Source organism: Amblyraja radiata, chromosome 10 (genome assembly GCF_010909765.2).
Source record: "Amblyraja radiata isolate CabotCenter1 chromosome 10, sAmbRad1.1.pri, whole genome shotgun sequence".
NCBI classification, from domain to species: Eukaryota; Metazoa; Chordata; class Chondrichthyes; order Rajiformes; family Rajidae; genus Amblyraja; species Amblyraja radiata.
In genome coordinates this window covers 55,932,979-55,945,922 of record NC_045965.1, presented here as the reverse complement: position 1 = coordinate 55,945,922, position 12,944 = coordinate 55,932,979, and the positions used below count along the sequence as shown (strand labels likewise).

General features: G+C 46.1%; 1 protein-coding gene across 2 annotated transcripts in view; it reads left to right on the top strand.

The window, feature by feature from the left end:
• Positions 1 to 3,042: 3,042 nt before the first annotated feature.
• Positions 3,043 to 12,944, top strand: part of slc44a3 (solute carrier family 44 member 3) — a 69,368-nt gene continuing 59,466 nt past the window's right edge. Inside the window, exon 1 of one of the 2 annotated variants that reach the window (XM_033028913.1) lies at positions 3,043 to 3,190. In XM_033028913.1, coding sequence (XP_032884804.1) covers positions 3,167 to 3,190 — 24 coding nt within the window. In that variant the 5' untranslated portion in view covers positions 3,043 to 3,166. The remainder of the gene's footprint in view (positions 3,191 to 12,944) is intronic. The other variant, XM_033028911.1, reaches the window with a different exon arrangement.

The window sequence follows — 12,944 nt, the reverse complement described above, 5'->3', positions numbered from 1 at the left end:
TTTGAATTTACTGGTGTTTGCAGATACTTAAGAGTTGACAAGTTCAGGTTACAAAGACTTCAGTGAACAAAGAAATGTGTATTAACCAGCATCTGCAGTTTAGTTTAGAGGTGAATTTCTCATTTCTACAACTAAATAGTTTGGTTTAGAGATACAGCATGGAAACAGGGTCTTCAGCCCATCTAGTCCATGCTGACCAACGATCACCCGGATACTAGTTCCATCTTACACACTAGGAACTATTTGCAAAATCCAATTACTTGGGTTAGTTTATTGTCAAGGTACCGTGAAAAGCTTTTGTTGCGTGCAAACCAGTCACCTGTTGAGCTTTATGTTCTGAGCTTCAAAAACTTGAATGAATGAATAAGTTTATTCATAGGGCTCCTTTTCAACAATAATCCTGGTTTTTTATTGCCTAAAGTATAACTTGTTCACATACAAGGAATTTGCCTTGGTGCTCCGCTCGCAAGTAACAACACGACATACAGTAAACCATTAAGAATAAAACATAAAATATTAAAATATTAAGAATAAAACATTATAATTTAAACATGTGAATGTGAATTAAATAAAATACCAGAGCAAAAGGAGGCTACGGACTTTTGGTTATTGAGTAGAGCTACTACTCATGGAAAAAGGCTGTTTTTATGTCTGGCTGTGGCAGCTTTGACTGTCCGGAGTCGCCTTCCAGAGGGAAGTGATTCATAGAGTTTGGGGCCAGGGTGAGAGGCGTCAGAGATGATCTTACCCACTCGCTTCCTGGCCCTTGCAGTGCACAGTTCGTCAATGGAGAGAAGTTTGCAGCCAACAACCTTCTCAGCTGATCGAACGATTCGCTACAGCCTCCGGATGTCGTGCTTGGTGGCAGAGCCGAACCAGACCATGATGGAGAAGGTGAGGACAGACTCTACCATGGCTGTATAGAATTGGACCATCATTGCCAGTGGCAGGTACACAAAAATGCTGGAGAAACTCAGCGGGTGCAGCAGCATCTATGGAGCGAAGGAGATAGGCAACGTTTCGAGCCAAAACCCTTCTTCAGACTGATAGGGGGTGGGGGGAGGCGGGGAGAAGAAAGGAAAAAGGAGGAGGAGGAGGAGCCCGAGGGCTGAGGGAGAGGTAGGAAGGGGAGGAGACAGCAAGGGTTAATGGAATTGTGAGAATTCAATGTTCATATCACCAGGATGCAGACTACCCAAGCGGAATATCAGGTGCTGTTCCTCCAATTTCCGGTGTTGCTTACTCTGGCCGTGGAGGAGGCCCAGGACAGAGAGGTCGGATACGGAATGGAAGGTGGAGTTGAAGTGCTGAGCCACCGGGAGGTCAGATTGGTTAGTGCGGACCGAGCGGAGGTGTTCGGCGAAACGATCGACAAGCCTACGCTTGGTCTCACCGATATAGATCAGCTGACATCTAGAGCAGCGGATGCAATAGATGAGGTTGGAGGAGGTTCAAGTTCAAGTTCAAGTGAGTTTATTGTCATGTGTCCCTGTATAGGACAATGAAATTCTTGCTTTGCTTCAGCACACAGAACATAGTAGGCATTTACTACAAAAACAGATAAGTGTGTCCATATACCATGATATAAATATATACACACATGAATAAATAAACTGATAAAGTGCAAATAACAGAAAATGGGTTATTAATAATCAGAGTTTTGTCCGAGCCAGGTTTAACAGCCTAATGGCTGTGGGGAAGTAGCTATTCCTGAACCTGGTTGTTGCAGTCTTCAGGCTCCTGTACCTTCTACCTGAAGGTAGCAGGGAGATGAGTGTGTGACCAGGATGGCGCAGGTGAACCTCTGTCGCACCTGGAACGACTGCTTGGGTCCTTGAATGGAGTCGAGGGGGGAGGTAAAGCGACAAGTGTAGCATCTCTTGCGGTTACAAAGGAAAGTGCCCGGGGAAGGGGTGGAGCGGGAGGGAAGCGAAGAATTGACAAGGGAGTTACGGAGGGAGCGGTCTTTGCGGAAGGCAGACAGGGGGGGAGATGTGAAGATGTGGCGAGTGGTAGGGTCACGTTGGAGGTGGCGAAACTGACGGAGGACTATCTGTTGTATGTGCCGGCTAGTGGGGTGGAACGTGAGGACCAGGGGGACTCTGCCCTTGTTGCGAGTGGGGGGATGGGGAGAGAGAGCAGTGTTGCGGGGTATGGAGGAGACCCTGGTGCGAGCCTCATCTATAGTGGGAGAGGGGAACACCCGTTCCCTGAAGAATGAGGACATTTGCGATGCCCTGGTGTGGGACACCTCATCCGGGGAGCAGATGCGGCGTAGATGGAGGAATTGGCAATAGGGGATGGAGTCCTTACAGGAAGCAGGCTGGGAGGACGAGCAGTCAAGATAGCCGTGGGAGTCAGTGGGTTTATAGATTGTGCTTCCTCAGCTGCAGCAGGATGTACATCCTCTGTTGGGCGTTTTTGACTGTGGAGTCGATGGTGGCCCCCATTTAAGGTCCTTGGAGTTGATGATTTCCAAGGAGCTTAGAGGATTCCACAGATGTGACCTTGGTGTTGTTGATGGTGTGGGGGAGCTGAGTTTTCAATGGTGTTGGGCTCTGGTCCTTTTATAATTATTCCGCATACTAATTAAGTTATACTTTAGGCAATATATAACCAGGATTATTGTTGAAAAGGAGCCTTATAACTGAAGCCAGCAGAATATGTTTGTAAACCTTGGTGATAGTCCGTATTGTCCTTTTATGATTATGCCACATTCTAGTTTAGTGGTAGATTAGGCAATATAAATGCAGGATAATTGCCAAAAACGAGTCCCATAAATGAAGCCAGCAAAACGTTTAAAAAAAAAACATTATTAAAATCGAGTTGTTCACAGTGTACAGATACATTAGATAAAGGACAGAACGTGAATTGTCCTCCAAATCTGCAAGTGGGGGGGGGGGGGTACCCACGCAGAAACAGTGAGAACGTACACATGAACTGACTTTGCAAAGGGACAGGAATGAGAAAGGTTTGTGTGGAGCGTTTATTTCATGTTGCACTTTGCACTCTGTGGCGGTGAAGGTGGGTCAGTGTGGCGGCTCGGCTCGGCGTCGCCCCCTGCCGTGCAGGTGAGCGGCTGCAGCGACAAGTTAGCGACGCTTCGCCTTGTGCTCATTCTGCCAGCTCGTCCGGGCGGCTGCAAGTGGCCAGTGGGGGCCCGGGGATGTCCTGCTGCGGCCAGTACGAGGTGAGTTCCGAGCCCTAGCCCGCCAGCCGGGAAGCCCATTGACCCCAGTCTGTGGTTAGTGTTGTCAGAGCGCTAGGGAGGGGGGGAAAGGGGGGAGAGAAATCAGGTTCCCCGCTGGAAGGGATTTGGGATCCAGCGGCAGCTTCACGGGGGTCTGCGGCTCTGGCTCGGCTTTAATCAGCTTGGGTTAAGAGCCGGTCCCACTGTCCGCCAGCCCTTGCCTCTCTCTCCCCACGCCACGGCCACCGGGGCCCGCAGCGACCTGCTACAACTTGTTGCCTGTTTATTTGCAGAATGTCTATTTGTGTGTGTGATTTGTCTTTGTTGAGCAGAAACTGTAGGCACATTAGCCAAGAACTCAGTCCCGGTCCCTCGGTTTGAGAGGATCCTTTTCGCTCAACCAGTGTGTCCCATCTGGAAACACTTCTATTTTCAAAAATAAACTTTATTGGTAATTAAAACAAAAACAGATACAAGACAACATCGGGTAGACCCGAGTAGGGGAATCGAGGACATGGGTTTAAAGGTGAAGGGGAAACGATTTAATAGGAATCTGAGGGGTAACTTTTTCACACAAAGGGTGGTGGGTGTATGGAACAAGCTGCCAGAGGAGGTAGTTGAGGCTGGGACTATCCCAACGTTTAGGAAACTGTTAAACAGGTCCATGGATAGGACAGGTTTGGAGGGATATGGACCAAGCGCAGGCAGGTGGGACTAGTGTAACTGGGCCATATTGGCTGGGGTTGGCAAGTTGGGCCGAAGGGCCTGTTTGCACGCTGTATCGCTCTGTTACTCTGACAGTAGTGCAAACCTCTTGATGCATTTTTAGTGTCTGACTGTACATCCAATATTGTTAGCAAAAGTGCTGGAGTAAATCTGCAGGTCCGGCAGTATCTCAGGAGAACATATGTTAAGTAACGTGGAAGAAGGAACTGCAGATTTTGGTTTACACCGAAGATAGACACAAAATGTTTACAGGCTACTTTGTGTTCATGTGTACTGAGATAGCTTCTCTGGAGAAAAGGAGTAGGTGATATTTTGGGTCGAGACCCTTCATCGGTTAAGTAACGTGGATATGTTCTCCAGAAATGGGGGGTAGCACAGTTGGCGCAATGGTCGAGTTGCTGCCTTCAGTCGCCAGAGAGCCAGGTTCGATCCTGACTACGGGTGCTACCTGCATGGAGCACCATGCTCCATACAGGCAGTATGGAGTATGGTATACTGCATATTATGGCAGTATGGAGTATGGTATACTGCATTGTACGTTCTCCCGCTTGCGTTTTCTCCATGTGCCCCAGTTTCCTCCCACATTCTAAAGCTGTGCAGGTTTGTAGGTTAATTGGCTTTGGTAAAATTGTACATTGCTTCGTAGTGAGTGGAACAGTGTTAGTGTACAGGGTGATTGCTGGTCGGCACGGACTCGATGGGCCGAAGAACCTGTTTACGCTCTGTGTTTCTAAAGTCCAAAGTCTAAAGATGCTGCCTGACCTGCTGAGTTATTCGAGCACTTTGTGTCCTTTTATGTATTAACCAGCATCTGCATTTCCTTGTTTCTACTTTTTAGTGTTACACCCAGTAATTAGACACAAAATGCTGGAGTAACTCAGCGGGACAGGCAGCACCTCTGGATAGAAGGAATGTGCGAAGTTTCGGGTCGGGACCCTTCTTCGGACCTGAGATTGCACTCAGTAGTGTTAGCACCTCACTTTTTCCTTCCACATTGCACCACTCACATAGTTCCCTGTTTGTGGGGTGTCCCCACTAACCTCAGCCCCCCCCTCAATGTCCAGCAGTGGAAGGTCCCTAGACTGTGGTCCCCTTCCATTGAACCTCTGCATTGGCTGCACTGAGCTTCAATGTGACTTTCAGCACGTATTCCTGCAGTGTGGAATGTGCCTGTTGGCTCTTTGCTGTTGCTGTTTGCCAAGGCAAACAAGAGTTGGAATCGTCAACCAAACACCATTATAAAAGGCTGGCAACTCTCAATCGATGGCAGTGCCCGCTACAAGACTCTATCCAACGTCATGCCCCATGTTGCCCTCAGTGTTTGTGGTTCATTTACACATGTGTGCACTGGAGATATCTTTGGCACTTTTTAAAATGGTAGTATCCCCTGCAGGACTAAAGACCGAGTGCCAGCACCTGCATGCAGGGTCGACAAGTCAAAGAATGATACAGTGTGGAAACAGGCCCTGTGGCCCAACTTGCGCACACCAGCCAACAATGTCCCAGTTACACTAGTCCAACCACCCTTTGTGTGAAAAAGTTACCCCTCAGATTCGTATTAAATCTTTTCCCCTTCAACTTGAACCTCTGTCCTCTGGTCCTCGATTCCCCTACTCTGGGCAAGAGACTGTGCTGGAAATCCGTGGGTCACGCCCTGAAATGTGGAGGAATGGGCTGTAGAGTCAGAGCCTTGAGTATGGACACCTTGACGAATCCATTCCCAAACACAGTTAAAACCTCTTAACATTAACCCCCAAATTATTAAGCGAATGTAACGTGCAACCCATGGCTTTACCCAGCCAGTTAACGTGTTGAGTTTAGTTTTTTTGATATTGTTTACCGAGGTACAGTGAAAGCTTTTGTTGTGTGCTAACCTGTCCAAATATGAACCATAAAACTGAATACTTGGTGAAGGAATCGGGAATCTGTATTTTGTTGTTAGGCTTGAATCAATCCCATATTATCCCATATTATCCCATATTATCCCAAAGTGAGTGATTGTGTTTCCACATTGTACTTGGCGAATTATCGGTATTAATTTCGGGCAAGATTTTTGAAAGATTTTTGCAAATGTTCCACTGGGTTTATTTATGGGGATCCTTTTCAACATTAATCCTGGTTTTATATTGCCTAAACTATAATTTAATTAATAGGTTGAATATAATTATAAGGACAAGAGACCAGCACCATTGAAAACTCAGCAATGTTTTTAAAGCACCAAACGTTGCACTTGACAAGTTATTGGTATCAAGTTCCAGCTATTTGCAGAACAATGTTTTTTAACCGTAGGATGAGCCAATAATCTAATGGTGAATCAGTAAATTCAGGGTCACAATATATTATCAAAATGATGTAGCATAGAATTGGAATAGTTCTTAGTACCATGCTACGTAGAATTTGATCACCACACTGTAAGAAAGATGTGTTAGCCTTGGTAAGGGCGTAGAGGAGATTCCAGGAAACGCCCTGGCGAATCTCCTCGACTCATTCTACAGACAAACAAAAAAAATCATTCTGCAAATTGCTGAAAAATGAATACCAATGATATTGTCAAGTACAACGTTTAGGCTTTGGAGATATAGCACAGAAACATAGAAACATAGAAATTAGGTGCAGGAGTAGGCCATTCGGCCCTTCGAGCCTGCACCGCCATTCAATATGATCATGGCTGATCATCCAATTCAGTATCCCGTACCTGCCTTCTCGCCATACCCTCTGATCCCCTTAGCCACAAGGGCCACATCTAACTCCCTCTTAAATATAGCCAATGAACTGGCCTCGACTACCCTCTGTGGCAGAGAGTTCCAGAGATTCACCACTCTCTGTGTGAAAAAAGTTCTTCTCATCTCGGTTTTAAAGGATTTCTCCCTTATCCTTAAGCTGTGACCCCTTGTCCTGGACTTCCCCAACATCGGGAGCAATCTTCCTGCATCTAGCCTGTCCAACCCCTTAAGAATTTTATAAGTTTCTATAAGATCCCCTCTCAATCTCCTAAATTCTAGAGAGTATAAACCAAGTCTATCCAAGAGGCCCTTCGGCTCATTGAGTCCATGTCAACCAGCGATCACCCCTTACACTGGCACTATCTTATACGCCAGGGGCAATTTACAATTTTACCGAAGCCAATTAACCTACAAACTCGCACGCCTTTGGCGTTTGGGAGGAAACTAGAGCACCCGGAGGAAACCCACGTGGTCACAGGGATAACGCACAAACTCCGTACAAACAGCACCTGAGGTCAGGATCGAACTGGGGTCTCTGGCGCTGTAAGGCAGCAACTCTACCGTGCGCCACCGTGCCGCACACCTGTAGAGATTTATGTTCTGAGCTTCAAAAACCTTACTGAGTTTTCAATGGTGTTGGGCTCTGGTCCTTTTATAATTATTCCGCATACTAATTAAGTTATATTTTAGGCAGTATAAAACCAGGATTAATGTTGAAAAGGACCCTATAAATAAAGCTAACAGAATATTTTTGGAAATCTTGGTGATAGTCAGTATTGTCCCTTTATGATTATGCCACATACTAGTTTAGTCGTACATTAGGCAATATAAATGCAGGATCATTGTCGAAAACGAGTCTCATAAATGAAGCCAGCAAAACATTTTAAAAAATAAGTTCAAAAGTTCCTAAATTGTATGAGCAGAAGTAGGCCATTCGGCCCATCGAGTCTCCTCCACTATTCAATAATGGCTGATCTATCTTTCCATCTCAACACCATTCTCCTGCCTTCTCCCCATAACCCCTGGCACCGGGACACAAATCTTTGTGCATAATGGATTAGATTAGATTAGTAATTAGATTAGATTAGATGGCAGAATAATCAGCAACTTTTGGGCTGAGTGGAGTTGCAGCCACTGTGAGATGAGTCAGCTAGTTATTGGACCCACATAACATTTTGCTATGATCTGGGTATTTCTGCCCACAAGGAATTCATACAATTTGCAGATTGTCTGATACTTCTGAAATCACAAAATATGAAGGTATATTTTGTTGTCTTGAAGAGATTTTTACAAAATATGTCCCAAACATGAAACACTTCCTACTTCTTTCAGTTCTAGATTTATCGTTTAGTTTCATGTGTGAGTGGTATGAATGGGGCAGGGGTCTGGCATGTGTCTGGAGATAAGGGTCAGGCACGTGCTTAGTTTAACAGACACAAAATGCTGTGGTAACTCAGCGGGACAGGTAGCATCTCTGGATAGAAGGAATGTGTGACGTTTCGGGTCGAGACCCTTCTTTATTCCAGCATTTTATGTCTATCTTCGGTTGAAACCAGCATCTGCAGTTCCTTCCTACAGCATGTGTTTAGTTTAATTTAGAGATACAGCATGAAAACAGGCCCTTCGGCCCACACTGAGCCTGTGCTGACCAACAATCCCCACTCACTAATGCGATCCTACTCGGGACAATTTACATTTATACCAAGCCAATTAACCGGCAAACCTGTACGTCTATGGAGCGTGGGAGGAAACCGAAGATCCCGGAGCAAAACCCATGCGGTCACAGGGCAAACGTGCAAACTCCGTACTGTGGAGCTTGGTGGGATTCTATAAACATGGGTCAGGTGTGTGGTCAGGGGCAGGGGTCCATGGCGGGGTCATAGGCTTTTGCCACATTGGTCTTCATCGGTCAGAGTATTGAATATAGAAGGTGGGAGGTCATGTTGCAGTTATATAAGACGTTGGGAGTCTGCAGTTAGAGTATTGTGTTCAGTTCTGTGCACCATATTATAGGAAAGATGTCAGGCTGGAGAAGGTGCAGAGAATATTTATGTGGATGTTGACAGGACTCGAGGGCCTGAGCTATAAGGAGAGATTGAACAGGCTGGGACTCTATTCCTTGGAGCGCAGGAGGATGTGGGATGTTCTTAAAAGTGTATAAAATCATGAGGGGAATAGATCGGGTAGACTCACAGTCTCATGCCCAGAGTGAGTGGATTGAGAACGAGAGGACATAGGTTCAAGATGAGGGGGGGGGGGGGGGGGGGGGGGGGGATTTATTAGCAACCCGAGAGGTACGTTTTTCACGGAGGGAGGTGGGTGCATGGAACGAGCTGCTGGAGGACATAGTTGAGGCAGGTAGCATCGCAACGTTTAAGAAACATTTGGACAGGTACCTGGCTAGGACAGGCTTTGAGGGATATGGGGCAAACACAGGCAGGTGGGACTAGTGTAGCTGTTCGGTGTGGGCAAGTTGGGCCGAAGGGTCTGTTTCCACGCTGTAAGACTCTATGATCCAGTACATGGGGTTAGATGTGTGGCAGGAACAAGGGTGTCAGGAACGTAGCTTTGTGACTCAAGCCTCCAGCCTCTTAATCAACGCGAGTATGTTTACGAAATCTTTCAAAACTTGGAATAAACCCACATCCCCCTGGCGCCAAACAATACAAATTGCTATTTCACTCATTAGAACATTTTGTTTTTTTAGTTCCACTTGAGAAAGCCGTTCCATTTTGTTTTGCAGTTAAATGTTTGAGAAAAGCTGCATTTTCCAGTTAGGAGTAAAATTGTGTATGGTTACCAGCAAGAGCAACTAAAGTGAAATGTGCAATAAATGATCATGGGGGGGGGGGGGGTGGACCTCATTGAAACTTACCGAATAGTGAAAGGTCTGGATAGAGGAAATGTGGAGAGGATGTTTCCGTTAGTGGGAGAGTCTAGGACCAGAGGCCACAGCCTCAGAATAAAAGGACGTACCTTTAGAAAGGTGATGAGGAGGAATTTCTTTAGTCAGAGGGTGGTGAATCTGTGGAATTCATTGCCACAGAAAGCTGTGGGGGCCAAGCCAATGGATATTTTTAAGGCGGAGATTGACCAATGCTTAATATGTAAGTGTGTCGGGGGTTATGGGGAGAAGGCAGGAGAATGAGGTTGAGAGGGAAAGATAGATCAGCCACGATTGAATGGCAGAGCAGATTTGATGGGCCGAATAGCCTAATTCTGCTTCTAGAACTTTTGAACATGAATTTATGAATGCGACATTCAAAGTTCACCTCATTTAAACATATCACCCAATTTTAAAAGTATTGATATTTAACATATTACCTCCCCCCTCCCCCCCCCCCCCCCCCCCCCCCCCCCCCCCCCCCGCTACACCTCTGGCAGCTCAACACCCAAACAAAAGGAGCCCATGAGGAGATGATATACTTGTTTCAAAAGGCCTGTGTAGCATTCTTAACATGACATTCTGCGAGTGAGTGGCTGCTTAGATTTTTATCAATGAAGAAAAATACTAAAAGTAATGTTTGGGAGAGGTGGGGCGGCATTCCTTTTAATCAGTTTGTGCAGGATCGTTCAAGTGGATCAATACATGGCAAATGCATTGCACTGCAAGTCGAGGCACCTCATGTTTGAAGCAGGCGTTATGGTCTTGAAAAGCATTGCGTAATTCAGAAAAGGCATAAATTAAACACATACGTGACTACACTGCCAGGTGTAAATTTGAGCACATGATTCCAAAAGTACGAGCGTGCGTATATCTCCGGCTTTGGTAGAAAATGAACAAGTGCATTATTACATAAACGTATAAATCAGGCATGCGTAAAGTGTGAGGTGCCTGTATGTGTGGAAAGCAGAAAGTTAGTGTTATTTGTAAGATTTAAAGCAAACTGCAACTTCGGTGAAGGAAAATGGTGGGAAGGAACTGCAGATGCTGGTTGACACCGGAGATAGACGGAGTAACTCAGCGGGTCAGGCAGCATCTCTGCAGAAAAGGAATAGGTGACGTTCCGGGTCGAGATGTGTAGGAAGGAACTGCACATGCTGGTTTAATTCGAAGGTAGACACAAAATGCTGGAGTAGCTCAGCGGGACAGGCAGCATCTCTGGAGAGAAGGAATGGGTGACATTTGGGGTCAGACTGAAGAAGGGTCTCGACCCGAAACGTCACCCATTCCTTCTCTCCAGAGATGCTGCCTTTCCCGCTGAGTTTTGGGTCGAGACCTTTCTTTAGATGGCAATGGTATGGAATTTGGTAAATGTTGGCCTTTGTTGGACATTGTCTCACCACACTTATACACAGCCTCCGTGAGCCCATATTTGGAGTATTGTCTTCAGCTTTGGCTTCAATGTCTATGAAAGGATATACTTGCCATAGAGGGAGTGCAGTGAAAGCTCACCAGACTGATTCCTGGGAAGGTGGGACTTCTGTATGAAACTGGGTTGACTAGTCATGTATTCACTAGATTGGAAGTGAGTCATTGAAATATGCAAAATGCCATCAGAAAACGAATAAACTGCATGCAGCAAAAATGCTCGGTTGGCTAGCTTAGTTTGGTAGACAAAAGTGCTGGAGAAACTCAGCGGGTGCAGCAGCATCTATGGAGCGAGGGAAATAGGCAACGATTCGGGCCGAAACCCTTCTTCAGACTTAGTTTGGTTTAGTTTATGGTCACGTGTACCAAGGTACAGTGGAAAACTTTTTTGTTGCATGCTTCCAGTCAGTGGAAAGACAATTTAGGGCCGAGATGAGAAAAACATTTTTCACACAGAGAGTGGTGAATCTCTGGAACTCTCTGCCACAGAAGGTAGTTGAGGCCAGTTCATTGGCTATATTTAAGAGGGAGTTAGATGTGGCCCTTGTGGCTAAAGGGATCAGGGGGTATGGAGAGAAGGCAGGTACAGGATACTGAGTTGGATGATCAGCCATGATCATATTGAATGGCGGTGCAGGCTCGAAGGGCCAAATGGCCTACTCCTGCACCTATTTTCTATGTTTCTATGTTTCTATGTAATACATGATTACAATCGAGCCGTTCACAGTGTACAGGTACATGATAAAGAGAATTATGTTTAATCAAGTTCAAGTGAGTTTATTGTCATGTGTCCCTGATAGGACAATTAAATTCTTGCTTTGCTTCAGCACAACAGAACATAGTAGGCATTGACTAATGCAAGGTAAAGTCTGACTGAAGATTGGTCTGAGTGCCTAAAATAAGGTAGATGGTAGGCCAGGATCGCTCTCTACTTGGAGATAGTTTGGTTCAGTTGCCTGATAACAGAATCGGTCTCTCACAGCTGGGGTAATATACAGGAAAGAGATGACGAAAAAGAGATGAAGATGAAGGGTTTAAGAAGGAACTGCAGATGCTGGAAAATCGAAGGTAGACAAAAGTGCTGGAGAAACTCAGCGGGTGCCACAGCATCTATGGAGCGAAGGAAATAGGCGACGTTTTGGGCCGAAACATTGCCTATTTCCTTCGCTCCATAGATGCTGCTGCACCCGCTGAGTTTCTCCAGCATGAAGATGAAGGGTGATGAGTCTGTGGAATCACAGAAGATGGTGGAAGCTGAGTCATTGATTATATTTAAGAATCAGGAGGATAAACTATTAAGACCAAAAAGTATGTGGGATCTGAAATTTGGTATTGTGATAGTGGATCGGTCATAATCTTGATAATGGTAGATGAGGTTAGATGGGCAGAATGAGATATACAACACGATAGAAGCAAAAGGTGGTAGGTAAGGTACAAAGAATCAGGGGATATGGGGGGAAAAGCAGGAACCATGATCATATTGAATGGCGATGCTAGCTCAAAGGGCCAAATGCCCTACTCCTGCACCTATTTATCTATGTTTTTCTGTGATACAATAGAATTTTATTTATCCCAGGAGGGAAATTGATTTGCCAACCGTCATGAAACTAAAGTGACGAGTGGAAAGGATTGGGGATGTGCAAAGATTGGGGGGGAGGAGGGAAGGGGAGTCGGTCTACCCCGTTTCAGAAGGAGGAGGAGGTGTACAGTTTGATAGCCACAGGGGAAAAAGGATCTCCTGTGGGCGTTCTGTGCCGCATCTTGGTGGAACCAGTCTGTTGCTGAAGGCACTCCTCAGGTTGACCAGTGTGTCATGGAGGGGGTGAGCTGTATGGTCCAGGATGCTCCACAGTTTGAGGAGCACCCTCCCCTCCAAGACCACCTCCCATGAATCCACCTCCGCCCCCAAGGCCGAAGCCAGACTTCCTGATGAGTTTGTTAATCCTGTTGGCATCCGCGACCTTCGCCCTGCTGCCCCAGCACACGGCAGAGA